This window comes from Rhineura floridana, chromosome 2, assembly GCF_030035675.1.
Source record: "Rhineura floridana isolate rRhiFlo1 chromosome 2, rRhiFlo1.hap2, whole genome shotgun sequence".
In the NCBI taxonomy this organism is placed as follows: domain Eukaryota; kingdom Metazoa; phylum Chordata; class Lepidosauria; order Squamata; family Rhineuridae; genus Rhineura; species Rhineura floridana.
In genome coordinates, this window is record NC_084481.1 from 219,480,842 (window position 1) to 219,508,458 (window position 27,617).

The 27,617-nt window shown below is 41.4% G+C and overlaps 1 protein-coding gene across 3 annotated transcripts in view; it reads left to right on the forward strand.

The window, feature by feature from the left end:
• The window catches only part of LOC133377719 (60 kDa lysophospholipase-like), a 107,653-nt gene that overhangs the window by 4,750 nt on the left and 75,286 nt on the right, over positions 1-27,617 (forward strand). For all 3 annotated transcript variants that reach the window (XM_061612284.1, XM_061612285.1, XM_061612283.1), the window contains exons 2-6: positions 10,207-10,336; positions 13,341-13,452; positions 23,281-23,406; positions 24,507-24,590; positions 25,915-26,041. In XM_061612284.1, coding sequence (XP_061468268.1) covers positions 10,207-10,336; positions 13,341-13,452; positions 23,281-23,406; positions 24,507-24,590; positions 25,915-26,041 — 579 coding nt within the window. The remainder of the gene's footprint in view (positions 1-10,206; positions 10,337-13,340; positions 13,453-23,280; positions 23,407-24,506; positions 24,591-25,914; positions 26,042-27,617) is intronic.

Sequence of the window (27,617 nt, forward strand, 5' to 3'; positions counted from 1 at the left end):
ATAGATTTGGATGAAGGTTATGTTGATAGGTTTCCCATTTAATCTCATTGATATCACTCGCTCAGACCTTGCGTTGTAGCTCCTAATTGCTTTTGCTACATCACTTCTCACTATTAAAGCAACCCCATTTCTTCTTAATTTCTCATTTCCTGCATAAAATATTTTGTAGTTGCCTGATTAAAAATGTCCCATTCCTGCCCATTTTAGTTCGCTCACACCAAGTATTGTAATGTTGATGCATTCCATTTCTTGCTTGACAATTTCTAACTTTCCCTGGTTTGTGCTTCTCACATTCCATGTTCCTATTGTGTGCGTTGTACAACTCCGGACTCTCCTTTCGCATCTGTGCGCATCAGCCTCTGGCCTTCCTTTTGGCTTTGACCCAGCTGCATCATTCGTCACAGCACTACTCGTACTTGTCCTTTGTTCTTCCCCAGTAGCTGGGTGAGTGCCTTCTGACCTGGGGGTCTCATCTTCCAGCACTATCTCATGTTGCATGTTGGATACTCTGTTCATAGGGTTTTTGTAGTAAGAGATATTCAGAGGTGGTTTACCATTGCCTTCCTCGAAGTTTGGATGCATCTTAGTCTGGTGTTCTAGCCTCTTGGTCTAGACTCCTGACGGCATTGCTCCTAGCTTCTTCAACATTTTCAAACCCCCTCACCACGTTAAGGGGTGCATCCTAGAGGGGGAAGTGTAGGCTTAGCATGTTTGTAATAAGAAGTAATTGAATGAGAGAGAAATTTACTGTTTTATTAATGAATTTTTAAAAAAATAAAAACAATCTATTAAAACTTTTAAAAATCTGGTTTAAATTTTAAAAAAATCTGATTTTATCCCCGTGATGTTGTGGTAAAAGAGGATGTATGTGGTTCAATGACTCAGGAAAAGGAAGATTGTCTCAAGGTCATTTTCTAGAGTGAAACACTGCCAAATGGTGAGATTTTACAATTCAAAGGCCCAGAGTTTGTTACTGGAAATATGTTGTGCAGATTTGCATTCAGTTTCCTATTTTGCATGCTCTGTTCTGGAAAGCAAGGTTAGAAATAAGAAACTGGGAACAACTGGTGTTCTAGATAAGAGAGGATCAGTTGAGGCGTCATGGAGCGGGACCTAATTATCAGCCAACTAGCACGCAGAAATGAAAGAGGTAGAGCTTTCTTCTACAGGATGACTATGCAGTGATGAGAAATGCTGCACCTGTTGAATTGGTTGTGCTAGTTAAAAGTGTAGAGTTTGTAAGTTTGCCACTTTTTGTCCACCTCCACATTTTCAGTCCCTTTTCCTGTAATCAAGAGGGTTAGGAGCTTGCTGTTCTTGAAAGGAGGTAGTGTGGCTGACCTTTCCGGTATTGTTATAGAGATTACTGACAGAACATGTCAATCACAAACACTTCAAAGTGGAATGCTATGTGATGTATTTTTCCACTGAATTCATTTTGCTGTAGTACTTTCAGTTCTAGATGTCACCCTGGAACAAATTCAGCCATGTTGTGAAAAATTTGTACTTTTGTCCCAGTGGAAAAATCAGAACAAAGATATTTTTCTCTAGTATTTTTTAGATTGTTTTAGTTGCAAATAATATGCATTGATCTCCACTCTGAAAATTCTTGCACATGAATGTGCGGCAGGTCAGTGTCTATGAAACATGCTTGCAGCAAAAACCTATGTAGATTTACTTGAAAGTAAGCCCAACTGACGGACTTACTTGGAGGTAAGTGTTCATAGGATCCCAGCCCTACCTGGAAATCAATAGGATTTAATGCTGAGTATAAGCATGCCTATGATTGGGCTGTTAGACTGTTTTCTTTATCTGCATTTTTCAGCACAGAGCACTGGATGATGCATTAAAATTAGGAAAATAACCATTTTATCTGCAGTGGAATAGCTTTGGATGTTTAGGTAGCTTTGCCCAATGGCTTATGTGTCAATCATTAATAAACAATTTGCTTCTTGATCCAACTTTCGTTTTCCTTTTATAAGTTCTACAGAAGTACAGGCCACAGCAAAATCCTTTAGCTATTTTTGACTTGAATCAAAAATATTTCCTGGTTTACTTTCCAGATTGCTTGTTTCTCTTTATAGACAGATCACCACTACCACCACAAAGCTAGAGACTTACCTGTGGAGGTTTCAAGTAGCTGTACCTTCCTTGTTCTCTTTCTGATTTAGCCAACGGATTGCAACAGCTGCATGTGTAATGTTCGCTGTGAGTGTTGCCCTAAGCAAACACTAAAGATGATGGTGAAATGTCACAAAGTTGGTGAAGTTAGATGTCCCTACAGCACAAGCCCATCCCTTTCAGGGAGTGTTCCCTTGACTTTTAACTTTTGTTTTGACTTTAACCTTGACTCTGTCCTTAATGAATACCTGCAGCCTGGGCATATGAACCAGCTATGTCTAATCTTTTTAAAAATCTTTTTTATTTGCAAATGTAACAGAAATAAACATAAATGAACCTGCCCGGGATTTGAGATCTTTAGGTGAGGCCCTTCTTGTGTTCCCTACACCTTCACAAGCACATTTGATGCGGACACGAGATAGGGGCTTTTCAGTGGTCGCCCCGAGGTTGTGGAACTCCCTCCCGAGTGAGGTACGATCAGCTCCCTCCTTGCCGTCTTTTCGGCGACAAGTAAAGACTGTTTTATTTCAGTGGGCATTTGGGACAGAGAACGACCAGGATTAATGTCTTATAGGCTTGGTGATTATATTATATGATTTTATTATTTTAAATTGTTCGCTGTTTTAACTTTTATCTTATAGTTTTTAATTTTCCCTTATAGTTTAATTCTTTTTTAATAATATACTCTGTATGTTTTAATGATGTTGTTTTTAGTTGTAAGCCGCTCTGAGTCCTATTGGAAAAGGGCGGGGTAAAAATAAAGTTTATTATTATTATTATTATTATTATTATTATTATAAATCAAATAAAAACATTGCCAGCTGACACTAACAATAAGTATATCCTATTAATCCTAAGATTAGTATAGGCAGTCCATAGGTCCAAACATGTATCTAAATGAGATAGATGATTATATGCCATGTGTTCAAATGTAGAAAGGGCAGTGAGATCTTCAGACCACTGAGTAGGAGAAGGCAGATGTTTGTCCTTCCAGCCTTCATCATCATCGTTGTCATCATCACTGTGTATTTCTATGCCGCCTTTCCATAACAATTTATGCACAAGGTGGCTCACAACACATCCTTGCAGCGTAACTCTCTTAGTCACCATAAGGGCTCACAGAATCCACTTTTTAAAAACCTTTTCATTTATAATTTTATGATAACAAGAAAAACAACTAGCCAGATTAACACACAGTTAAGTAAGTTGTATGTGAAGCAGAATATAGATGTCAGGTTGCCTACCCTCCCTTTTCACAATCATGGATTACCAACAGATAAATATGCATTATTCAAATATCCTCTCCAAAGCGAGGCATGTGTCAGACAGGGGTGAAGAGTTCCTTTATTCCCATTCATATAGATTAATAAGGGAAACCATATTTGTCAAATTGGTCATTTTGATTTCGCCTTTCACTACCCTACGATGTTGTGTAAGGCGTTCAGATAAAGCCAAGTCCCATATTATAGACCACCAATTCTCCTTGGAATGGCCAGCAGGAGTTTTCCATATTTTGTTGTTGCTGTTATATGCCTTAACTCTGATCCCCTGAAGTAGTTCCTGTAATACCAGTACTGTGATTGGACAGCCCCGTACTAAAATATCTTTAATTCAAGGGATGAGACCAGAGAGGTGTTTTTGCTATTAAACACTCCTCTGGTCCCATCTCTTGAATTACTGATATTTGTCTGGTTGGCAGACAGCCAGATGATTGCAAATGGGGGTAATAGGAGAGACCCTTGGAGCCAGTGACTTACTCCAACCCTTCCCACACTAGGAGGGCTGCTTTAAGGAATGGGTATGGAATTTGATGCAAAGCAGCCCAGGAATGTTGTAAAAAAGGCAGAGTTGACATAGTCAGGATGGATGGAGCCAATTCAATCTGGACCCAAGGGATCTCAATAGAGCCATTAATTATACTAAGCAATTGTTTGAATTGGAAGGCTTTGTAGTATAAGTGCAGATTGGGCAAACCCAGGTAATCCTTTATTTCAGGTCTATATAGCGCATTATGCCTCAGTCAACTCCGCTTTCTATTATGAATAAAATTGTTGAGTAGGCGCTGCCATTTATCAAAATGTTTCCTCGGGATGTGGACTGGAAGAGTTTGGAAGAGATACAGGAATTTTTGGAGAATAGACATCTTCACTACTACATTCCTACCGAGCCAGCTGAAACAAAGGTGTCTCTGACTCCTTAATTCCTCCAGTGTGGTTTTGTCCCAAAGTTCCTATATCATAATTGTTTTAGATCCCTAGGAAGCATAACTCTGAGATCTCCAAACCCACCAAAACAGGGGGGGAAACCTGAGATCTGGAATAGTACCTCCTGTTCCTGACGGGCATATTTAATGGCATGACTACAGATTTTGCACAGTTGGCTTTCAGCCCTGCCGCCTGATGAAAACGCCCCAAGATTTCCCACAAGTGCAAAGTGGAACGATTTGCATTTGTAACCATCAATAGCATGTCATCTGTGAACAAGTTAACTTTATGCTCTGTCCTCTGAACCTTGACGCCCTGTATTGCCATACACTCCCTTATTTGCTTAGTCAAGACTTCTATCACCAAGGCAAATAATAAAGGAGAGAGTGGGCAGCCTTGTTTTGTGTCCCGAGCAAGTGTTACATCAGGGGAATCCACACCATTGACTATATTTTTTGCTGATGATCCTAAATACAGCTGAACTATTAAATGTAGAAACCTTCTTCAGAAGCCCATTTTTCCCAATAACGCCTTTAAAAACCCCACTCCATACAGTCAAAGGCTTTAAAGGTGTCAAGGGAAATTAGAGCAGCGGGTGACCCAGTTTGATAGACTTCATGCATAACATTCAAAACTCTTCCAATGGAGTCAGCAATGTTGCGCTTAGGTATAAATCCTGTTTGTTGCAGCACAACATATTGGCTAACAAAAACATTTAACCTGGAAACTAGAATACTAGATAATAATTTGGCATTAACATTAATTGGGGCTATAGGTCTATATGATTCCGCTTGCACCACATCCTTAGCAGTTTTTGGAAGCAGCACTATTTTTGAGGACTTCCAAGGCCTGGGAATGTCAGCCTCATCAAGAATATTATGATATAGTTTAGTTAGCCACAGAACCAGGTCTTCCTTGTAGGCGTTATAAAACTCCCTCATGAAGCCGTCTGGACCTGGTGCAGTGCCTGATTTCAAACATTTAATTGTTTCCCCCACCTCTGGAGTTCCCTCTGTTCACCCAACAAAGCATTAACGTGTGTTGTTGCTAAGTATTCCTCTATAGGCACCCTAGTTGGGTTGTCAGATGAATACAGGGAAGTTAAGAAATCCGTAAAAATCTTTCTGATAGTTTCATAATGCATAGACCCCCTGCTGTCCATCAGGAATTTAATTAAGTTCCTTGATTGCCGTTTCTGCAAAGAATGTGCCAAAAGTATAGATGCCTTGTTTCCAAACTTGTAGTACTTGCTCTGTAGACGAGCCAGTACTGTGCTGAACCACTCCATCTCTCACATCTGTAGCTCTGCTCTCTTTGCTGTTAAAGCCTTGTAAGTCCTTGCAGAACCTGATGCACAGTACAGAGGAGTCAGCTGGGTTATATCCTCCAAAAGAGCTTTGGAAGTTGCATCTCTTTCATTTCTGTGCCTGCTCCTTTCACTAATGTAATGCCTCCTGATTACTAGTTTCATCACATCCCGTAACAATTGAATAGTCATTTCAGGGGAGTCATTTTCTTTAAACTAACAGTCCATTGTTTGCTTCAAGTAAGTCTTAGTTACCTCGTCTGTAAGCAGGCTTGTGTGAAACGTTCAGTTATAAGATCTTTAGGGTAAATTGGTAGACAATCGATCCAACATAACAGGGGCATGGTCTGAGACCGTTACCACGCCTATTTCAGCATTCAGCACTTGTGAGCATAACTCTTCAGTTATGAGGAAGTAATCTATTCCAGACAGAGATTTGTACTTAGCAGATTGGAATGAATAGTCTCTTGAAGTTGGAGATCTCTCTTGCCAGACATCCAGCAAATCATAGTCATGTAAAAGGTCTGGCATCTTTTGATTCTGTGCAGTTACACCACGCCAGGAGCCAGACTGGTCTATAGAATTACTAAAGCACATGTTAATATCGCCTCTCAGTCCTACATTGCCTCACTTAAATTGCTGTAGGGCAGCCAAGGCTGAACTCAGGAAGTCCTATTGACCTATATTCAGAGCATACATGCAAGCCAAGGTAAGTAACTGAGAATCTAGAGACCCTTTATGACAGATGCTTTTGGAGGTTGCTGATTCATAGGGTCATCGTAAATCGTGATCGACTTGAAGGCACATAACAACAAGAGACCCTTCAGCAAAAAGAAATCTTCCATTCCTGCTGGCAAGGATTGCATCAACTGCAGAGGAACATTTTTTTTGCAAAGGCTATAGCTACTCTTCTGGACTTTGATGTGCCTGGAGCGCAATATTCCTCTTCCAGCCAGGAACATTTCAGCAGACGGAACTTGGGATACTTCTGCTGGTGGGTTTATTGCAGAAAAAGAATATCTGGGTGTTCCCTTTTCAGAGCTGCCTCCACACAAGCTCTCTTGATTACTGAGCCAAGCCCCCTTGTATTTAAGGAAATTATCCTTAAAGCCTGGGTTGCAGTGATCATACATGTCGCTTAAACGCATAGCTCAACTGAGTGCCAGGGTGTTGGCTACAGTTATTAATACAAAAGGACTGTAAACCTAACTTGGAACCTAACCGTAACACATGTGAACACAAACCGGAACCTGAGAAAAAGCCCACTACCTATTTGCAGGGCATTAAGGCATAAAGAAGATCTGCCTCAGATTGCTCAGGAGCTGGGGGGGGGGGCAACAGGAGCAAAAATTACATCTCCAGGCACTCTCCACCCCCTCCCCGGGAATTAATTCCATCATCTTATTGCTGAATTGACTAGAAGAGCATCATGCTAATCAAATCGAGTAATAAGGGACTGAACGCCCCCTAGAATTCATGATGACATTGAAGAATGAGTGTTTCTTTTATCTTTCTTTGATCTCTGAATGCCCCATGGTGAGTTGGATCCCTGCCCTTGGAGGCTCTCCTCTGCTCCCTCTCTTTTGCCAGGAATGTATGTATGTATGGACTGCCTTCAAGTCGATTCCGACTTATAGCGACCCTATGAATAGGGTTTTCATGGTAAGCAGTGTTCAGAGGTGGTTTACCATTGCCTTCCTCTGAGGCTGAGAGGCAGTGACTGGCCCAAGGTCACCCAGTGAGCTTCATGGCTGTATGGGGATTCAAACCCTGGTCTCCCAGGTTGTAGTCCAACATCCTAACCACTACACCACACTGGCTCTTGCCAGGACTAGGCAACTTCAAATCTTGCAAAAGGTTTTCAGCTTGTTTGTTCATTATTGACACTGAGAAATTTGCCCTTATGTTGAACTACTAATTTCAATGGGTGTATGAATATTCGCTATGTGTAATCTTTGATGCACAATGTTGTATAGAACTTTTAATCTCATACGGTCAGCTCCATGTTTCTAGGAATTCTGGTGTCTGGGATTTTTTCCCATGCTGCAGTTAGTTAAGACTATCTGACTATAAAATTTAATTCTAAACTATGTAGCAACCCAGTGTTAGATGATCAGAGCTATATTAAAGAATGAGGGAGGCCCAATGTCAAGCTCATGAATGGTATCTCCCTATTAAAGAAAAATATGCTGCCGGGATGGGGGGAAGGTGCTCCAATTTAGATCGGGGTTGTGGAGGAGAGCCTGGCTGGGAGTCCAGAGTCTGTGAGTTCAAATCCCCGCTTGTGTCTCCTGGGTGTCAAGGGCCAGCTAAAGATCAACCCCACAGGGAGTGGCTCAGGGGCAGAGCTTGGAAAAGTTACTTTTTTAAACTACAATTCCCATCAGCCCAATCCAATGGCCATGCTAGCTGGGGCTGATGGGAGTTGTAGTTCAAAAAAGTAACTTTTCCAAGCTCTGCTCAGGGGTTACGTGCCCTGCCACCTGTGCAGCCGTGGGCAAGCTGCATAGTCCCAAGGAGCCCAGTTGCCCCCCAGCTGGCAGTTGCAGACAAGGAAAGGGCTGGTTTGTGCAGCTGTGGCAAGCTGAGCAGGCCCTAGCCAGCTGGGGAGGACTAGCCTCAGAGGGAGGCAATGGTAAACCCCCTCTGAATACCACTTACCATGAAAACCCTATTCATAGGGTATCCATAAGTTGGGATCGACTTGAAGGCAGTCCATTTCCATTTTTGAAGTTAGAGTGTTAGACATTGGCCCAGGGGCCGAGGTCCCAAATCTTTTGTTCTGAGTCCCAGATCTCCTGCTCCTTCCCCCATTTTTAAAAACGTTTCTTAAACTTTGTTTATAGGGCGTGTGAGCTATGCCAGTGAGACCCCAGTAACTGTTGTTATATGTCTTGAAGTCGACTGCGACTTATGGCGACCCTATGAATCGGCAACCTCCAATAGCATCTGTTATATTTATTTATTTATTTAATTAATTAATTTGTATCCCGCCCTTCCTCCCAGCAGGAGCCCAGGGCAGCAAACAAGGCACTAAAAACACTTTAAAACATCATAGAAACAAATTCTAAAATACATTAAGACAAAAGAGCATTAAAAACATTTTAGAAACTTTTTTAAAAGGGTTAAAAACATTATTAAAAAACATATTAAGCAATTCTGACACAGACACAGACTGGGATAGCTCTCAACTTAAAAGGCTTACACCACCCTGTTCAGATCTTGTAAGTTCGGGTCTTAAATTATTGATATTTCTCCCTCCATTTTTCTCCCACCTCCTTCATCTTAGTCCAATCCCGCTTTCCGTATGATATGTTCTGCGTATAGATTAAACAAACAGGGTGATAAAATACGCCCCTGTCTCACATCCTTTCCGATTGGGAACCAGTCGGTTTCTCCATATTCTGTGCTTACAATAGCCTCTTGTCCAGAGCATAGGTTGCGCATCAGGACAATCAGATGCTGTGGCACCCCCATTTCTTTTAAAGCATTCCACAGTTTTTCGTGATCTACACAATCAAAGACTTTGCTGTAATCTATAAAGCACAGGGTGATTTTCTTCTGAAATTTACCTAAGCTTTTAACTCAACTCAGTATGTTAATATATTTTGTGTTTTACTGCTGCTGCTTTTTTTAATGTTTTCTAGAAAAATGTTAATTTTTTAAAAATTGTGTATGCTACTTGGAGAGTTTGTACATTAGAGAATTAGAGAATGTTGTGATTAAGTGGTTTATAAAAGTTTGTTAACTAAATAAAATAAGTAAAAGTTACTGGAGTTTATCCACTTTTCTTTTCTGCTGCTGCTGTGCTCTATCAGGGTCCCCAGTGGAGCAGTTGCAAGCGCCATGGTGCCCACTTTTATCTCCTGTGGCACCCACAAACGGTCTCGGCAAATATCGCCTCAAAAATCTACAAAGCATGGGAGACTGTTGGCTCTTCCTGCTCAGTCCCTGTTTGCACTGGCTCAGGCTCTCCTATATTGAATACATCTCCTTGAACATGCCCACATTCATTGGATGGCAGGACAGGACAACCACCCATCCTTCAGTTCTGAACAGAGGAGAGGGGCAAAAAGCATCTCTTTGTGAGCAAGTATGGCGGTGGTTGGTCTAGGTGGTTTTTTTATGTTGATGGTGAGGGCATGACTGCACCATTTTGTGGACTTGTCTCTTTTATGCTGTTTTAAATGTGGCAACCATTTTGTGTTATGCCACAACCCACAGCAGCCATTTTGTGTTCATGACATGCCCTCACAGCAGCCATTTTGTGAGTGGCATCTATAGCTCTTTCTCAAAATTTCAAATCTGCCCACTGGTCCAAGAAGGTTTGCTACCCCTAATTATTTTATAGAATTTGTGTAATATCTTTATATACTTAAGCTGCCTCATACATTTTTTGAAGAGGTGGAGTATAAATCCATTAAATAAACAACAGATCTGAAGCCTATGGGTTGCAGTTGCTATAGAATTTAAACCAATTTTCTGTAACTGCCTTGTATAATTTGGGTAGATAATGTGAAGCTATCAATGAACACTTTTGGTTTGCTCACTGTTTTCTTCCTCCTGTTTTCTCAGGTCTTGCTCCTGAGGCTAACAAGCTAGCAGGGGCTCTGAAGAAGATGCCAGTTCTTCATGATGTAGCATATGCCAATGAAACGCAATTGTATTCCCGTCTTAAGCTTGGAAAAGACACCTTGGTGCTTCCGTATGTATTGAGAAAACAAGAGTGTATCAGCTCTTATTGGAGTTCTGAATCTTTCTGTGAAGCAGCCCGAGTTGTTAATTTTTTTTTTAACCTTGTGTCTAGCTCTAGTGCTGATGGTTTGACCTGTGCAGTGGCGGCTTTTGGCTCTGTGTCAGGGGGGCAGTGGAATCTGCTCTGGCTTTTAGTCTGAACTTTTATGGAACTGTCCAACGTGCTTTCATCTTGGACAGCTCCTTGAAAGTTCAGACTAAAACCCGGAGTGGATTCCACTGGCCCACTGACATGGAGCCACCACTGGGCCTGTGTATATGCAGGTGCACAGAAGTAGCAGAAAATGTGACATGGATGAGAGAGCAGATTTCTGAACATCTCAGGTTTCACTTTTTTTAAGGCAAATGACAAGCCATTATGGTTGGATATATATTTGAAGCTGTTTGGGCTATGCCTAGTGAAATCTAAGAAGTCAGGGGGTTGGCTGAATAAGACTTCCTGTCTTGGGGATGAGGCTTCAGTGCTCTGTGTAGGCTACCAAAGCCAGAATGCATTATTCCCCATGACTACTAAAACCAGGACACGAGAAAAAGTATGCACATTTGCATATTGATAGAGATTATAGAATCCATTTTATTTTAATGTAGAATTTGAAATGACTGGGCACAGAGTACACATGCCTTGGTTTGGATCTCCACACTCTTGTAAATTATGGAGTGCCTTGTAAATGGATACTGCTGCTTGTATTGCTTGGCTCCTGGCAGTAAAAAGCAAGAATGCTGCGTTCTTGAAATTATCTATTTGAACATATAGGGATATGAGAACATGACAAGAGCCCTGCTGGATGAGCCCAAATCGTGTCTGGAACCCAGATGCCTCTGAGATGTTCACAGCAGGAGTGAAGGCAATCACTGTCTCTGATTGTTGTGCCCCAGCAGCTGTCATTCAGTGGCATTCTTCCACTGTACCTAGAAGTTCCATGTAGCCATCATGGCCAATAGCCATTGTCAGATTTGCTGCCCATTAATTCGTCTAATCTCCTTATAAAGCTTTCCAAGCTAGTGGCCACCACCATCCTCCTTACAATGCAATCCTATGCATGTCTATTCAGGCTTAAGTCCCATCCTCTTCTCACAGTGGCCAACCAGATGCCTATGGGAAGCCTGCAAGCAGGACATGAGCATAACAGCACCCTCCTCACCTGTGTTCCCCAGGAACTGGTATTCAGAGGCAATATCACCTCCAATGCTGTAGATAATACTGGAGATAATAAACAGCTATCGTGAATTTAGTTATACACTGGCTGTATAAAAGATCATTCCTAGGTGGGTAGGTTAAGTAGACCTTGTTGTGGATTGAAATCCTGTTCCTTCTCCCCACCCTCTCACAAATCCTTGATTGTTATTTTAAGTCCACCTCAAGAGTTCAAGAGTTCAAAGCTGATGTGTTCGGATGGTTCCAATGTTGTTGCCTTGCAAGTTTGAGCTTCAAAGGCAACATTGACTCAGGAAAGGTGTCTGTAGGATCTTTAAGTTCTAGTTGGTTAACTGATGTTATGAGAGAAGGAATTAAAGCTGCAATACTTAGTTGATTATTTGGAACTATTTTTCTTCGACCCATTCATTTAAAAAGGTGGGAAAAGATGTTTTAAAGGACAGTTCACTATTAATACAATTCAATGTGACAGCTATTTCTTGGACATAGCCTTGCAAATAATACATACAAAATGTCTGACACAAACATAAAACATGAGCAAACATACTTCTATATACTTCTTATTTAAGATAACCAAGTTAAAATAAATATTTGAAGCAAATGACACTTAATTTTAGCTTACTCAAGGTTAATGAATCACCTCTTGCAATCCACTGCTACTTGATTCAAAGTAATTGCTTGAATTTTCTTTGCTGCAATTGCAAACAATTAATATATAAACTCATCCGATAACAACTATATCCTGTACTAGTGGAAAGTGCCTGGTGGTGCTCGATAATTCTAAAACCCCAAAACAGTGGAGTTTTGAAATCAATGGTTAAAATCAGTGCAGTTTTGAATGGTTTGTTCTGCCATCTTGACTCAAAAAGGCATCCAACTGTATCCAACCAAAGACAAAATTCAGCTCCTTCATCTCAAGAAGCATCATGCAAAATTTGGTTGCAATAAATGCACACAAAACAAAGAGAGAAAGAACTTTCCAAAATATATAGTAGATTGACCACCCAATGCAGTGTAACACATAGGACGATAACAGTTTCTTTCTGGAACTGGCATGGAGTGGGCAGAGGAGAAAGTAGTGAGCTAAATCCTCTATACAACAATTTTCACAGATATGTAATATGTTTCTTATAGGCATAAGTTAATACTTGCTATCCAGATAAGCAGTTGGCATCTGCTGCAATCTAAGTTCTGTAAATGCTTCCTTAATTGTGGATAGGTAGTATTAGATACATAACTTGGGAGTTTGGTTATCTTTTTTAAATAGCAGCATACCACTGAGAGGTATTTACAAAAATAGTGGGTAGCAGACTGTGCTAGAAGAGGCATTTTTCTTTCTGTAGGAGGGAGTGCCTCTTCTAAAATGGTGCCTGTTCTACTCTGTGTGCATCATCTTAAACAAGGTACTTTTTCCTTCAGAACTAGTGTTTTATTTACATGCACAAGAATATAAGATGAGCCCTGTTGTATCAGGCCCACGATAGTCTAGCATACTGTTCTTCACAGTGGCCAGCCAGATGCCTATGGGAAGCCTGCAAGCAAGGCTGCAAATATATGCAGATTTAATTGACTAAGATTTTAACTGGCTAAGATGTATTCAGCAGAATAGCAGCCCCAATAGAAGACAGAGCATGGATTTCAGTCTGGGACGCAGAGTGAACATCCTCAAGCAAAAACAAAATCCTCTTGTAGGCTTTCTCACCATGAGCAGGCAGATGCCCAGGTCTGCAGTGGGCTGAAAAGGGGGCAGGGGTGCAACTAAAATAGTTCATTTCATAAAATGTTCTTTCTTTGACAGCGCTTCTAAGCAGAATAAAAGAATTATCTATACCATCCTGGAACTTCATCCACTGCTTGATTCTTCAAACATGACACCAGCTGAATGGGACAAGATTGCCAGGCACCTTAAGGTATTCTGGATTTCTCATGCAATATGCTGTTTCTCATAGAAAAAAAATATTCTCTCTCACATTGTGATCCCAATAACTCAGATTTTAGGGATCAGATACCTTTATATACAAGCAAAACTAGGGTGCAGGATGTTTCAACATATGCCGTTCTTTACTGATCTTCATGGTTGACTAGCACAGGCTGTGTAATCACATGGCTGGCTTTCTGTACTCACAGTAACGTGCTGTTTCCATATTCCATCTCCTTTTACCTTGGAAGTTTATTGCAGTATAAGATTTGCTTCTCAAGGGATGATGTTCTGAAGGGATCTCATAAGTGCATTGCTAAAACAATGCCAGCAGCCTCTGCATCATCCAGAGCTGTGGGTATACACCAAGTTTCCAGGCATTAATCTGTAAGAAGGATCTAATTGGAATCTAGGATCCTGCTCACAGGCTTGTCCCTGGAAAAGAGATGAGGAAAACAAGGTCTGATGTAGCTTTAATGTGTTCAGTTTTCTTTTGCCGAGTCTTTTGCATGATTAGTCTTTCTTGCTGTAGACCACCTTTTCTTACCTTAGCTGAAAAGAAGAGGCAAGTTCTGGTGCTATGGAGATGATTTTTTTAAAACAAATTGCTCTACACGTTTCAGAGATAGCTTCTCCTTCTTCAGGAGCTAAAAACAAAAACAGACATGAATGATATCTTGTGGATAATAGTGGAGCTTGCCCCATTTTTTTACTATCGTTCGGTGCTTTCCCCCCCTTTGTTCCTACCTTTTCTTAACTTCCTGTTAGAATCCACTTGACCACAGGGTGGAGGTATAATGCAGCTTTGAGCACTGCAAAGTTTATGGGTGGCAATGCCAGTTAAGCTGCACTCTTGAGTTATTTAGGACCATTATTTATTTATTTTTTAGCTGAATTCAGTGGGATGAGAAATTGAGGACTCATAGCTCATTGGTAAAACACATGCTTTCTATGAATAAGATTGACTAGGAAAGCCTTTTGCTCAAGACCTTGGAGAGTTGCTGCTAACTAGACAAGACAAAATTAAGTTAGATGGATCTAATGGTCTGGCTCAGTCATTCAAGGCAGGTCCCTATGTACAAAAGCATTCACCTTATGAGGAAAGGTTGCAGCATTTGGGGCTTTTTAGTTTAGAGCAGTGGTTCTCAAACTTTTTTGGTTCGCAAAGCACTGTAAAACAAAAGTTTTCTGGCGCACTTCATGTACGAACTTAAAAATATGTTAATATATTTTAAACTATGAATAAAAATAACTTAAAGTTTACAAATGGGTTTCTTCTCATTTTTAAAATATACTTTCATAATATTTGTGGCACACCTAGTCACCTACTGTGGCGCACCAGTGTGCCATGGCGCACTGTTTGAGAATCACTGGTTTTGAGAAAAGGCTAGTAAGAGATGACATGATAGAAGTGTATAAAACTATGCATGACATGCAGAATGTGGATAGAGAATTTTTTTCTCTCTCTCTTATATAACACTACAACTCATGGACAGCCAATGAAGCTAAATGTTGGAAAATTCAGGACAGACAAAAGAAGGTACTTCTTCATACAGCACACAGTTAAACTATGGAACTCACTCCCAGAGGAGGCAGTGATGGCCACCAACTCAGGTGGCTTTAAAAGTGGATTAGACAGATTCACGGAGGAAAAGGCTGTCAATGACTATTGGCATAATGGCTAGGCTCTGCCTCCACAGTCCCTCCGGTATGCAGTATGCTTCTCAATGAATACCAGCTGCTGGAAACTACAAGAGGGAGAGTGCTTACAGGCTTCCCATGTGCATCTGGTTGGCCACTGTGAAGACAGGATGCTGGACTGGATGCGCCACTGGCCTGATCCTGCAGGTTCTTCTTATGTTCTTATGCAAGCAGCTACCTCTGCTCACTCACTCGCCCTCTCTCTTCTTATATTCTGAGTTGCATTTCTGTGAGTTCTCTGATGATGCCTCTGGTCCCTAGTAAATTGCCAAAGTTCCAGTGAAGAGATGCTCTGTGCTGGTGTCTTAGAAAGAACGACACACAGTTTTTAATGAAAATTGAAGGGCTGTTGCATGCAACTGCTTTGCTAGAGATGGCCACTTCCCCCCCTCTTTTGCCTATTGAAGTGGGAACACCTTGCTTGAGGTGGATGGGTCATACAACATGTTCTCCACAAGCAAAACTTGTGGTGTTGCATGCCATCACAAGCCTCCACAATAGGAGGAGAAAGCTATTGTAGTGTATTGGTTAGAGTGTCAGACCAGGGTTCAAATCTCCATGCATACATGAAGCTCTGGATGACCCTGGGCCTAATACACCTTGCAGGGTTCTTGTGAGGATAAAATGGGGAGGGAGAGAACAGTATACGTCACCTTGGGCTTCTGGAAGAAAAGGTGGGATATAAATGTAATAAATAAACAGACTTAGTGTGGAGGTGGGTGAACCTCCATGTTCTGGGATCATCTAGCTCCACAACAACCATCAAAGCATCAGTTTTGCTGCTTGTGTGAAGATCTTTACACACAGCAATATGCATGTGAGAATGTGTAGATTGGGGAGAATGAATATTAAAAGTTATAAGCGGGACTGCAACAAAATGCTCGAGTGTGGAGTGCTCCTGTTTGGGGTGCCTGCCAGCCATGCCCTCTTGCAGGATACTCCATTTCATTTCCCCTCTCTGTCTGGTTTTCTACTGTTGTTGTTTTTCTGTATCTCTGAAAGGCAGCCATCATTGCCTGGCCACTGAACATGGCCCCCTTTTGCCTATTTTTAAAAATTTTTTAAATGTCTTCTGCAAACCTTGGCATTCCACCAGCTTTTTAGTACCTTCCTTTTGTGTGTGGATGGTGCCATTTTGGCTACATAAAAACTGAGTTTGCTGTTAGTATATAGAATTTGAGCCTGCATGTCATTCTGTGCCACAGCCACTCTCTTGCCTGACAACAGGGCCCATCTGGTAAGTGCCCTAGATGTTAGCCAGAAGGGTAGGAACTGAGTAGCTTCTTTCTTGGCTGCTGATTGCAGAGTTTCCAACTCTAATCTTTGTGTTCAAAAATCCTTGGGCACCATATTTGTGGGAACAGCCAGGGCTGGGGTGAAACTGGCATTTGAGATACTGAATCTCTACTAAGAGGCAGGGGCAAGCATGGTTCATTGGGCCAGTATAATGTTTTGGTTCTGAAATGTTTTAGATGCACCATAATTTGCTATGGTTGTTTGAGAGCAGTGGCTCCCAAACTATTTTATTCTTGTGAACCACTTGAAAATTCTAGGCTGACCACTTAATGATTTTTCTGCCTGTTGTAGCAATTGTAATATGCTGTGCTAGATAGTGTATGTTTTTTAATTGTGTTTGTATTGCTTCTTTTATTTCTAACATAGGATTTTGTTGTATTACAAATGGCATTCGATAAAATTCTAATTGTAATACAATAAATACAATATAAAAATGAAGCATAAAAGAAGCAGTAAAGTACTATTTAAAATCAAAATAAATATTTAATGTGGACATATCATAGACAACCTGAATGGAGCTTGTGGACCACTGGTGGTCCACAGACCAGTTTGGGAGCTCCTCTTCTAAATAATGTTCTGTGTAATTCAGTTAGATGACAGTGACATATTTTATTGAACTAGTGTCTGACACAGGAATGTGCAGCCTTTCAACTTAAACTGGGCTCTTCTTTTTGATTAATAGTTTTGTGTAATTCTAGAGTAACGGTTTGCAGACTGGGAGCTGCAGCACACAATTCTGCTATGATGAGACAGTAGCTGATTTACTGATGAAAATGAAGTGAAACTGCATTACACTGAGCTCAATACTGGGTACTGCATACCCTGACTGGTTGTGGATTCTGTCAGCCTTTGCTGAGGGTAGCTAAATCAGTCTCCATGTGAGGTATGATTGGATCATTCAATTAATTGCTTATGATACAGAGAGCAGCAGAACACCTTCCCTCAAAGGAGGCTGCCTGTTGTGTCTCTGCATAGGGGAGCACTCCTCTGGGTGTGTCTCTTTTCAATTCCAAATACAATAATACCTCAGTTAACAAAGTAGATGCATTCCTGAACATTACTTCTTTAACAGAAACTGTGGTACCAGTGGTAGGAATAACATGGAAAGAAAAGGGATAGGTTCCTACACCCGCTCACAAATGGTGGGGGGTAGCTTCAACAGGGGCTTTAAAGGGTGCCTACCACTCCCCCTCCTTCCCCCTCCCCTCCTTCTCCTCCTCTGAATTGTATTGGGTTCTTCCCTCCCCAGAAAGCACAAGATCTCTGTGAGGCGTCCTTCCCTGGCTCTCCCTGTCATGTTCCTACCTGCTCGTGGTTACTGCCTGTCACTAGGCACCACCAGGGACTCCACTAGTCCGGACCGCTCTCTCTTATGGTTTCCCTCCCCGCTCTAGCACAGATCTCAACAGATCCCCCTGCTAGGCAACCACCAGTAACATCCCAATACTAGTATTCCCAGAGAGTCTGAATACTGGTATTGTTATTCTCTTCACCGCTGCCACCATTTGTTACAGTTCCCCTTCAGCCTTGGTCATTACCTTACCCTCCCTTCTGGTCTGTGAAACCCCAGCCAAGGATCAGGCCTTTGGTAAACCAAATTAAGTATTTATTACAGATAACAAAGCTAACAAGATTAACAAGATTTCTTCTTAAGGCACATAAGCATATGGTTTTACTCAATACTAATCCGAACTCCACCTCCCTCCTGGCAAACAACTCTCTAAACCCCACCAAGCAACCCACTCAGTTCTCTTCTCCCCCCCAGATTCCACTCTCACTCTTCCTTTTATACGTTCAGCCATTTTAAACACTCAGCCAATCATCTCGCATTCTACTGCCCATTCACTCCCCCTCTTTCACTCCACTTACCATGTATTTTCTAAACAACCAACACTTACCATATATACATTAATATAGGAACATCACAATCTCCTACTGGGAGGAAAGGTGGGATATAAGTTTAATTAATAATAATGCAAAGCAAACACACAGGCGTGTCAGTTTCAGCCTAGCAAAGCAAAGGCACAGGCTCATCAGTTTATTGATAGTAAAGCAAAGACACAGGCAGGTCAGTTTCACCTGAAAGCAAAGACACAGGCTGGTCAGTTTCACCTGAAAGCAAAGGCATAGGCTTGAAAGTTTATCCATAGCAAAGCAAAGCTGGTCATTTTCATCTTAAAAAAAGCCTTCCTTGAAAGGAGCTTTGTTCCTGGAGGATTTGTTAACTGAGGTATTACTGTAACCTCTAAACCAGGCCAGCAGATCTGCACAAAGATTTGGGTGAAGGCTACCATTGAATATTTGTATTTTATAGGTGAGGGACACTGTGGCCACATTCACACCATGTAGCTTTATGAGGGGAATAGGGGGTCTCCCATCAACTCTCAGCACCCTTCACAGACTATGCTTCCCAGGGCAAAGCCATGGCTGTTTAAAGTGAATAATAATGAAATAAATGTATGGTGTGAATGTGGTCTGTGAAAGATAAGCAATTAGCACAAGCTTTATTGCAGACCCTTTTTTTTACTTGCAAATGTACTTGTTAATGGGGGCTCTGTGGCCTCCAGATGTTGTTGGATTCCAGCTCCTGTCTATCCCAGCTAGCTGGGCCGATGTTCAAGGATGATAGGAGTCAGAAATCGTTACTGATCAGTTTCACATTGCACAGAGGTCCGTCAGTAGATTCTGCTCTACCTCCTGTCCGTCCTGCTCTAAAACCCAGGCTTTTTCAGGTGTCAGAACAAATGGTGGCTCCAGTTTTAATGTAGAAAAAAAATGGTTGTAGTTGTCAGAGGTGTTGTGTCCAGCACTGATAGGAGAGGCTATACCTCAGTGGTAGGGTTGCCAGGTTCAGGGCCTGAGACTGATCCCGTATCTTTAGGAGAAGAGAAAGTCAGCCAAGTGCAGGTGTTCTTGCAACCCTGTAATGGGAAAAACCACAAGGTGGAATTCTTCCTTCCGCCTGCACAACTTTTAAAGATACAGAGGACCTCTCGGTCGCCAGTCCCAGCCTCCAAGAGGTCTTCTGAATCTTTAAAAGTTGTGCAGGGGGAAGGGAGAATTCCACCTTGTGGTTTTTCCCATTAGAGGGTTGCAAGAACACCTGCACTTGGCTGACTTTCTCTTCTGCTAAAGATACAGGGTCAGTCTCAGGCCCTGAACCTGGCAACCCTACTCAGTGGTAATGAGCATGGCATCTCCCAATTTGAAAAAAGGATCTGGGGCATCAGGTGATGATGGGCAAGACCTTTGCCTGAGACTTTAGGGCAGGGGTAGCCATTGTGGTACCTTCCAGATGGCCAATGATTGGGGATGAGGGAGTTGTAGCCCATGACATCTACACCATGTTGGCTACTCCTGCCTTAAGGAGCTTCTCCCAGTCAGAGTGGATAAGTTCTGGGCTAGACTTGATATAAGGCAACTTCATTTGCTTTTCATAAGTTCGGGAAACAGTGTCATGGAGTCTGCTGTCTGCTGCACCAGGGAGAGCTAACATGGTGCTCTCCAGATGCAACTCCCTTCAGCCTCAGCAAGCATGGCCAATGATGATGGATGATGGGCGTTGTAGTGCAACATCTGGAGGGCACCACATTTGCTGTTTCTGTGCTACACTAACTGTCAAATAAACTGCATCCAGGGCAACAGCTCAGCGGCAGAACTTGTGCTTTGCATGCAGAAGTTCCCAGATTCAAGAGAAGCCTGTCTGAAATCCTGGAGAGCTGCTGCCAGTCAGTGTAGACATTACTGAGCTAGATGGACCAATTTCCTGAGAATGAATTATACAGCTCTGTGCTGTCTTTTGGACAGAAGAGGGCAGCCTTACATTTGTGTTTTGCCTCTCTTGAGGTTGGATGCTGGGCTTCTCTCCTTGTACCTGCTACTACAATAGCCCCAGTTTGTTTAATCTGTTTTCCGTAAATGGTATAATCCCCAAACTAAATAGAGGCGACAAGAAATCAGACCATACAACTCATTTGCATATGTTAACATTCTTGTTTTAAAGCTACTGTTAAGCTTTTCTTAATTAGCAGTCTTCCTCTGGTTAAGGACACATCATTAATATGTATACGTTGAAGAACAGGTCTTTGAATTTTCTCATAATTAGCTACTGAAAGAACTGGCTTTTATGTTGACTGTATTCTTAAACAATTAATTATGTTCAGGTTGGAGCTTCTCTGGGAAGAAACATTCAAATGCTGTATAGGAATAAATAAATAAATATGGCTCCATTGGTACAGGATTTTGTTTTGTTTTGTTGCATTGGTTAAGTATGTGGCCTGCCCCTTCAGTAATGTGAGATAGTGGAGTGGAGCGGTTAGAGTGTTGGACTAGGATCTGGGAAACCAGGGTTCAAATTCCTACTTAGCCATGAAGATCTGTGGGTGACCTTGGGGCAGTCACTTCCTCTCAGCCTAACCTACCTCACAGGGCTGGTTTTTTTGAAGGTAAAACAGGGAGGGGGAGAACCCTGAGTGCCACTTTAAGTGCCTTAGAGGCAAGGTCAGATATGTAAGATGGAATAATAATAAATATTTCAAGTCCCTCTCTAGGTTTTAGCTTTCATTTGAAAAAGAAAGAAAGAAAGAAAGAAAGAAAGAAAGAAAGAAAGAAAGAAAGAAAGAAAGAAAGAAAGAAGCACCCCACTTCTTTGCATGTTATACTATGGAACTTGCTCCCACAGGAGGCAGTGATGGCTACGGACTTGGATGGCTTGAAAAGGGGATTAGACAAATTCATGGAGGACAAGGCTATAAATGGCTACTAGCCACGATGGATAGGCTCTGTCTCCATGGCTGGAGGCGATATGCTTCTGAATTCCAGTGCTCAGGCCCTACTTGTCTGTGGGCTTCCCATGGACATAGAATCATAGAATAGTAGAGTTGGAAGGGGCCTATAAGGCCATCAAGTCCAACCCCCTGCTCAATGCAGGAATCCAAATCAAAGCATTCTTGACAGATGGCTGTCCAGCTGCCTCTTGAATGCCTCCAGTGTCGGAGAGCCCACTACCTCGCTAGGTAATTGGTTCCATTGTCGTATGGCTGTAACAGGAAGTTTTCCTGATGTTAAGTCAAAATCTGGCTTCCTGCAACTTGAGCCCATTATTCCGTGTCCTGCACTCTGGGACGATCGAGAAGAGATCCCGGCCCTCCTCTATGTGACAATCTTTCATGTACTTGAAGAGTGCTATCATATCTCCCCTCAGTCTTCTTTTCTCCAGGCTAAACATGCCCAGTTCTTTTGAACATCTGGTTGACCACTGTGAGAACAGGATGCTGGACTAGGTGGGCCACTGGCCTGATCCAGCAGGGATCTTCTTATGTTCTCTCTTCTATATATGAACATAAACAGCTACCTTATACTGATCAATGTAGCCCAGTATTGTCTATGCAAGTTAGCAGTGGCTCTTCAGGTTCTCAGACAAAAAAAGAGACATTTCCTCATTCCTGCCATTTAAGATCTTGAGATGCCAGGGACTGAACCTGACACCTTCTCTACCAATGAGTTATGTCCCTTCTTGAAATATGGTGAAATAAAAGAAGGTTGAGAAAGCAGGAATAAAATATTATTCCCAACTATTTAGTAAGAAGTATACCTGTCTCCAATGGCAATTTTCAGGCCAGTGAGTGAATATGAAAGTGCTAGAATGATTGTAAGTGTCAAATTCCCAAGTGCTTATCCTTAAATTTTATTTAACATTTATTTTTATCACATTTATAATATTAAACAAATAGGCTATTTCTGTGTTGGCTGTTTGATATTTTGCATTGGTTTACAATCCCTGATTACACATGGACACTTATGTTATACATTTCCCACACACAAACACACACACAAAATGGTAGAGGCTCTTCTCTGCCTGCTGTATACCAAGTTCATTTACTCTGCAATAACCTGTCCTCCACTGATTTAAAAGCTAAGGGGGAATTTGTTCTTCTGGCTAAAGATATACTTAAAACAAAAACAGAATTGCCTTACAATGGCAGTGTCTGGATGTCACAAGAAACCATGGTTTATCATGATGGGAAGGAGCTGGAAGGATGCTAGGGCTCATGTGTTCCCCCTCTACTCTACTCCTCCAGTGTGGCTGTGAGGAGGAAATTTTTTGATTAAGTGCAGCTTGTTGTTTCATCTGAACTTGGCAAACAGTGGCATTCCTAACTATGGTTTGTCTAAAACACACATTCAATCCATGGGTTTGTTTCAGCAAACTATAGTTAAGATTAAACACACAGTCTATAGGTTGGACGTAATACTAATGTGTAATTAATAAAAAACAGAAGCAAACGCTTCCAATCTCCTCATGACAGCACCAGAGAGAGGAAGAGAGAGCACTCAACAAGCCCAACGTTTGCTACATCTTGTTCTCATCTTGAAAAGAAGATTATTATTCATTAATATATTCTATACTGTCTTTAAAGGTAAAAACGTATTTTATACTGCTTTAAAAGGAGGTTTACAAAACATAACACAGTAGAATATATATAAAATAAACTAAAAAATAACCAATATAATAGTCTTAAAATAACATTACAAATAAAAATAAAAATGTAAGTAACAATTAAAATTGTAACAATGTAGACTGGAATTGGTTATCCACCATCACTATATGCTGCTTCAATATTTGAACGATGTCACCTAGAATGCATTTGTTCTTTTGAAAATTATTTAACAGTATGTTAGAGGGAAAATGTAATAGTATTTGAAAATCAGCGTGGTTGGTATAGTTCTTAAAAATTTGGTGTTATTTCACTCCCCCAAACTGTAATTCCCTCTCTTTCATTGTTTATCATATTAATGTGATGAATTCATTTCTTATCAACAGATAAACTATGAAAAGTATGATGGCTTTGTGATCCTTCATGGCACAGACACGATGGCCTATACAGCCTCGGCATTGTCCTTCATGTGTGAGAACCTGGGTAAAACCATTGTTCTGACAGGATCTCAGGTATGGGCTGTGTCCTGTGTTGGAGTTGAGCTTGAGAACAAGGTGTCTATCTCATTCTTACTCACTGCAGCCTTATGAGATATGTGGCTAAATGTCTCTGTTTCAGAAATGGGGGCACGAGAGTGGTTCATTAGGGCCAGTGGGGCCCTGCCCCACCAACTTGTCTTCAGCTAGCTCCCCCCCTTCCTTCTTCCTTACAACCAGTCCAGGGCATTGACTATAAGTTTTCTCCTCCTTAGTCTCAGCGTTGCCTTAGAGGAGGATGAGGACAAAAGTAGAATTAGTTGCCTTAGCCTGTCACTGGCTCTGGCTCCAGTCCTAATGGGCATCAGCCACTGCTCCCTACCCTGAAGCCACTATTTGCTCTGCTTGGGAGTGGGGGAAGATGAGCACAGTATGCATGTCTGTTTCTTTCCTCCAAAGAAAGAAAGCAGTTTTGGAGAGGGTGATTTCAACTGGGGAAGGGTTGGAGGGGAACAATTAACCTCTCCCTCCATCATGTTGGTGGCATGATGACAATGAGAGCCTTATGAAGCAAAGGAAATAAGCAAAGGTAGATCTGATTACAGATCTCTCTCATCACATGTTGTTCGGCCCTTAGCTGCTTGCTAAGGGAGAATCTACAGTTGTACCAGGATAATGGGCCCCTGGCGAACTAGCCCCATTGGGAAGCTGGGCTGCCACATTTTGCACTAGCTGAGGCTTCCAAATAATATACAAGGCAATAGGATGGCTACTGGGGGGGGGTGCGTTTAGCAAGTGATATTTTTTATATGTTGAATTCTCCCCTCTCCCTCCGCCCTCCCCACCAACATAAAGAATATGCAAAATGAAGGGATATTTATTGGGGTGGGTGGGAATGTATTTTACATTCAACTGGAGAACTTCCACCATCTGCCATAGTTTAGAATGATGAAGAAATATGTCCACGTTCCAATAAATCATCTGATAAGAGAGCATTTCATTCATTATTCATGGCTTTACTCTTGCCTTGTATTACATACACTGGAGTCTCTTCCCCCCCCCCCCTCCTTGCTTCTTCGGTGTGTGTTTTAAACAGCAGTCATTTCTCACAGACACAGTCTCTTTCTTTCTTCTAGGTGCCTATATATGAACTGAGGAATGACGGCAGAGCCAATCTGCTGGGGGCACTGCTGTTTGCTGGACAGTTTGTAATCCCTGAGGTCTGGTCATCTTTTTGCTGCTAGTCTAACTTCTTTTTGTCTTGCATGCCTCTTATTCTTTCTTGATTATCACCTTGGTCCTTTCTTTCAGCAACATTCCCGATTTTGCAAAAAAAGTGAATGTTGCAGTAAGAGTGTACCAACCAAAACAGAACGGCAGTTAACAGTTTCTCTTCTTGCTAGGGGAACTTTAAAAACCCCCAATAGCAACAAATTTTATTCAAGGTTATAAAATCATACATTCCCCAAACATAAAACTGCTCCATTAATTTAGGATTCCAAAGGCAGTTTTTCCTATATACCCCAAAAGGTCCCTGTCACAGAAACATATTCTCATTACAAATTCTGTCTTGTACATATATCAGTCCATTAACTTATCCTTCTCAGTGTCAAATAATGCTTTCCTAAGCCGATACACAAATGGACACTGACTTTCTAGTATTGTGCAATTATAATCCTAGCTGAAATCAACTGATTTGTTTTGTTTATACATCTCACAATTAAAAAAAAAAACTTACCAGAGCATCCCACTTCAATTTGACATCAGTTATTAAACAAATATTGGCTTTCTCCAAAAATTATTTACGTAGGGACACCATGACCACATATGCAGAAAAATCAGCATCAGTTGATTTTCTTCAAAACATTCTTTACATATGGATACCACCATCACAGCTGCAGAAAATCAGCATCAGCTAGCTTACTAGAGGAATATCAGCAGTTATTTGAAAGGCTAAACTAAAAGTGCATTTAGGAAAAAAGTGAACAATCTTTTCCATGATGGTGGTGGGTGTCTAAGCTGCAGCATAGGTGCCCCCGCTGTGGTACAAGTTGTAGGAGTTTGTGGCCTACACTCCTGCCTGCCTCTCTAGTAGTAATGCACTGCTTCCTGCTCTCCCAGCCACTCAAGAGCTTGTGGAGCTGTTTATACATCCACAATGTACTCAAGAGTGGCACATGCCTTTTGGTAAAGTTCTATTGAACCCTTACTTTTTAGCATCCTGATCACTGCATCAAAATTGCAGAGGTTCTTGCCAATCGTTGAGAGCTGCCAAATGTGCTCTTGGATGGAAATGCTACAAACAAACTTATATTTAGTTTCAGTAGTCTGATACTCCAAATTCTAAGTGACAAGATGTGGCAGTTTTTGAAATTATGAGTGATATAAACCTCTCCTACATAATTCTCATTATATTTATAACCTTCTCCTAAACAGTTCTCATTATATTGAAGGAAAGAGTCAGACGTGGAGTTTTTTTTAATCTGTTGGATCTTTTAATTACAAGGTTTGTATACTGACGTCTTTCTTTTCTTGTCCTTGTAGGTGTGCCTGTACTTTTGTAATAAACTGTACAGGGGAAACCGGGTGACTAAGGTGGATGCAGAAAGTTTCAATGCCTTTTGCTCACCTAACCTGCCTCCACTTGCAAATGCTGAGGTTGATATTACAGGTAAGAAATGTTGTGATTTCAGCCCTTCCAACTGTATTACTATACCATCTGTAACCCATTTCTGGACTGTTGCAATACTAGGTCAATAAAAACTTACAAATAGCTGGATCCGGATGGCATCCACTTGAGAGCTCTCAAAGAACTCAAATGTTAAATTGCTGACCTTCTAACAAAAATATGTAACTTGACCCTCAGATCCTCCTCCATACCTGAAGACTGGAAAGTGTCCAACATAACACCAATCTTTAAAAAGGGATCTGGGTGGGTGGGGGTGGCCCCAGAAATTACAGGATGGTTAACTTAAAGTCTGTCCTGGGAAAACTGGTAGAAAGTATTGTTAAAGATAATATCTAAGCATATAGAAGAGTGAGCCTTGCTGAAGCAGAATTAGCATGACTTCTGCAAGGGTACTGAGACTTCTGTCTCAGTAACTTGTTCTTTGAGAACTTATTCTTTATTCTTTGAGTTCTTTGAGAGTGTCAACAAACATATTGATAGAGGTGATCTGGTGGACACAGTGTACTTGCAGTTTTAAAAAGCTTTTGGCAAGGTATCTCACCAAAGTCTCCAGAGTAAGCTTAGCAGTCATGTAATAAGACGAGAGGCCCTCTTGTGGATCAGGAACTGGCTAGGAAACAGAAAGCAGAGAGTAAAAATAAATGGACAGTTCTCCCAATGGAGGAATATAGAAAGTGGAGTCATCCAAGGATCAGTATTTGGACCTGTGCTTTTTAACTTGATCATAAATGATCTAGAGTCAGGGGTGAGCAGTGAGGTGGCCAAGTTTGCTGATGATACTATATTGTTAAAACAAAAAGGGATTGCTAAGAACTCCAAAAGGACCTCTCCAAACTGAGTGAATGGGCAGTAAAATGGCAAATGCAATTCAATGTAAACAAACATAAAGTTATGCATATAGGAGCAAAAAATCTTAATTTCAGATATAAGCTCATGGGGTCTGAACTGGCGGTGACTGAACAGCAATGAGGCTTTGGGGTGTAGTGGATAGCTCGATGAAGATGTCAACACAGTGTGTGGTGGCTGTGAAAAAGGCAAATTCCATGCTAGCGATCATTAGGAAAGGTATTGAAAATAAAACTGCCCATATTATAATGCCGTTATACAAATTATGGTGCAGCCGCATTTGGAATGCTGTGGAATTTGCTCCCACAAGAGGAGTAACGGCCACCAATTTGGATGGTTTTAAAAGAGGATCAGACAAATTCATGGAGGATAAGGCTACTAGCCATGATGGCTGTGCTCTGCCTCCATAGGAGGCGGTATGCTTCCGAATACCAGTTGCAGGAAACTGCAGGCTCTTCTTACGATCTTACACGTTAGCTTATTCAAAGCAGAAGTGGTATGGAATCTTTTGTACAAAGTCCTATAGAGTCTTGTTGTGAGCTTTGCTTACATCATAGCACACAATGTGAGAATGCTAGGGTAGAGGGTTGACTAGCTACTGGGTACGTTTGCCCATGAAACAGACATAACTGGCACCAAAGTTTGGCTAGAGCAGGAAAATGTCATTGTGTTCGTGAAGGTCCCCAGGTTATCTCTTCCTGGCAGATATTGC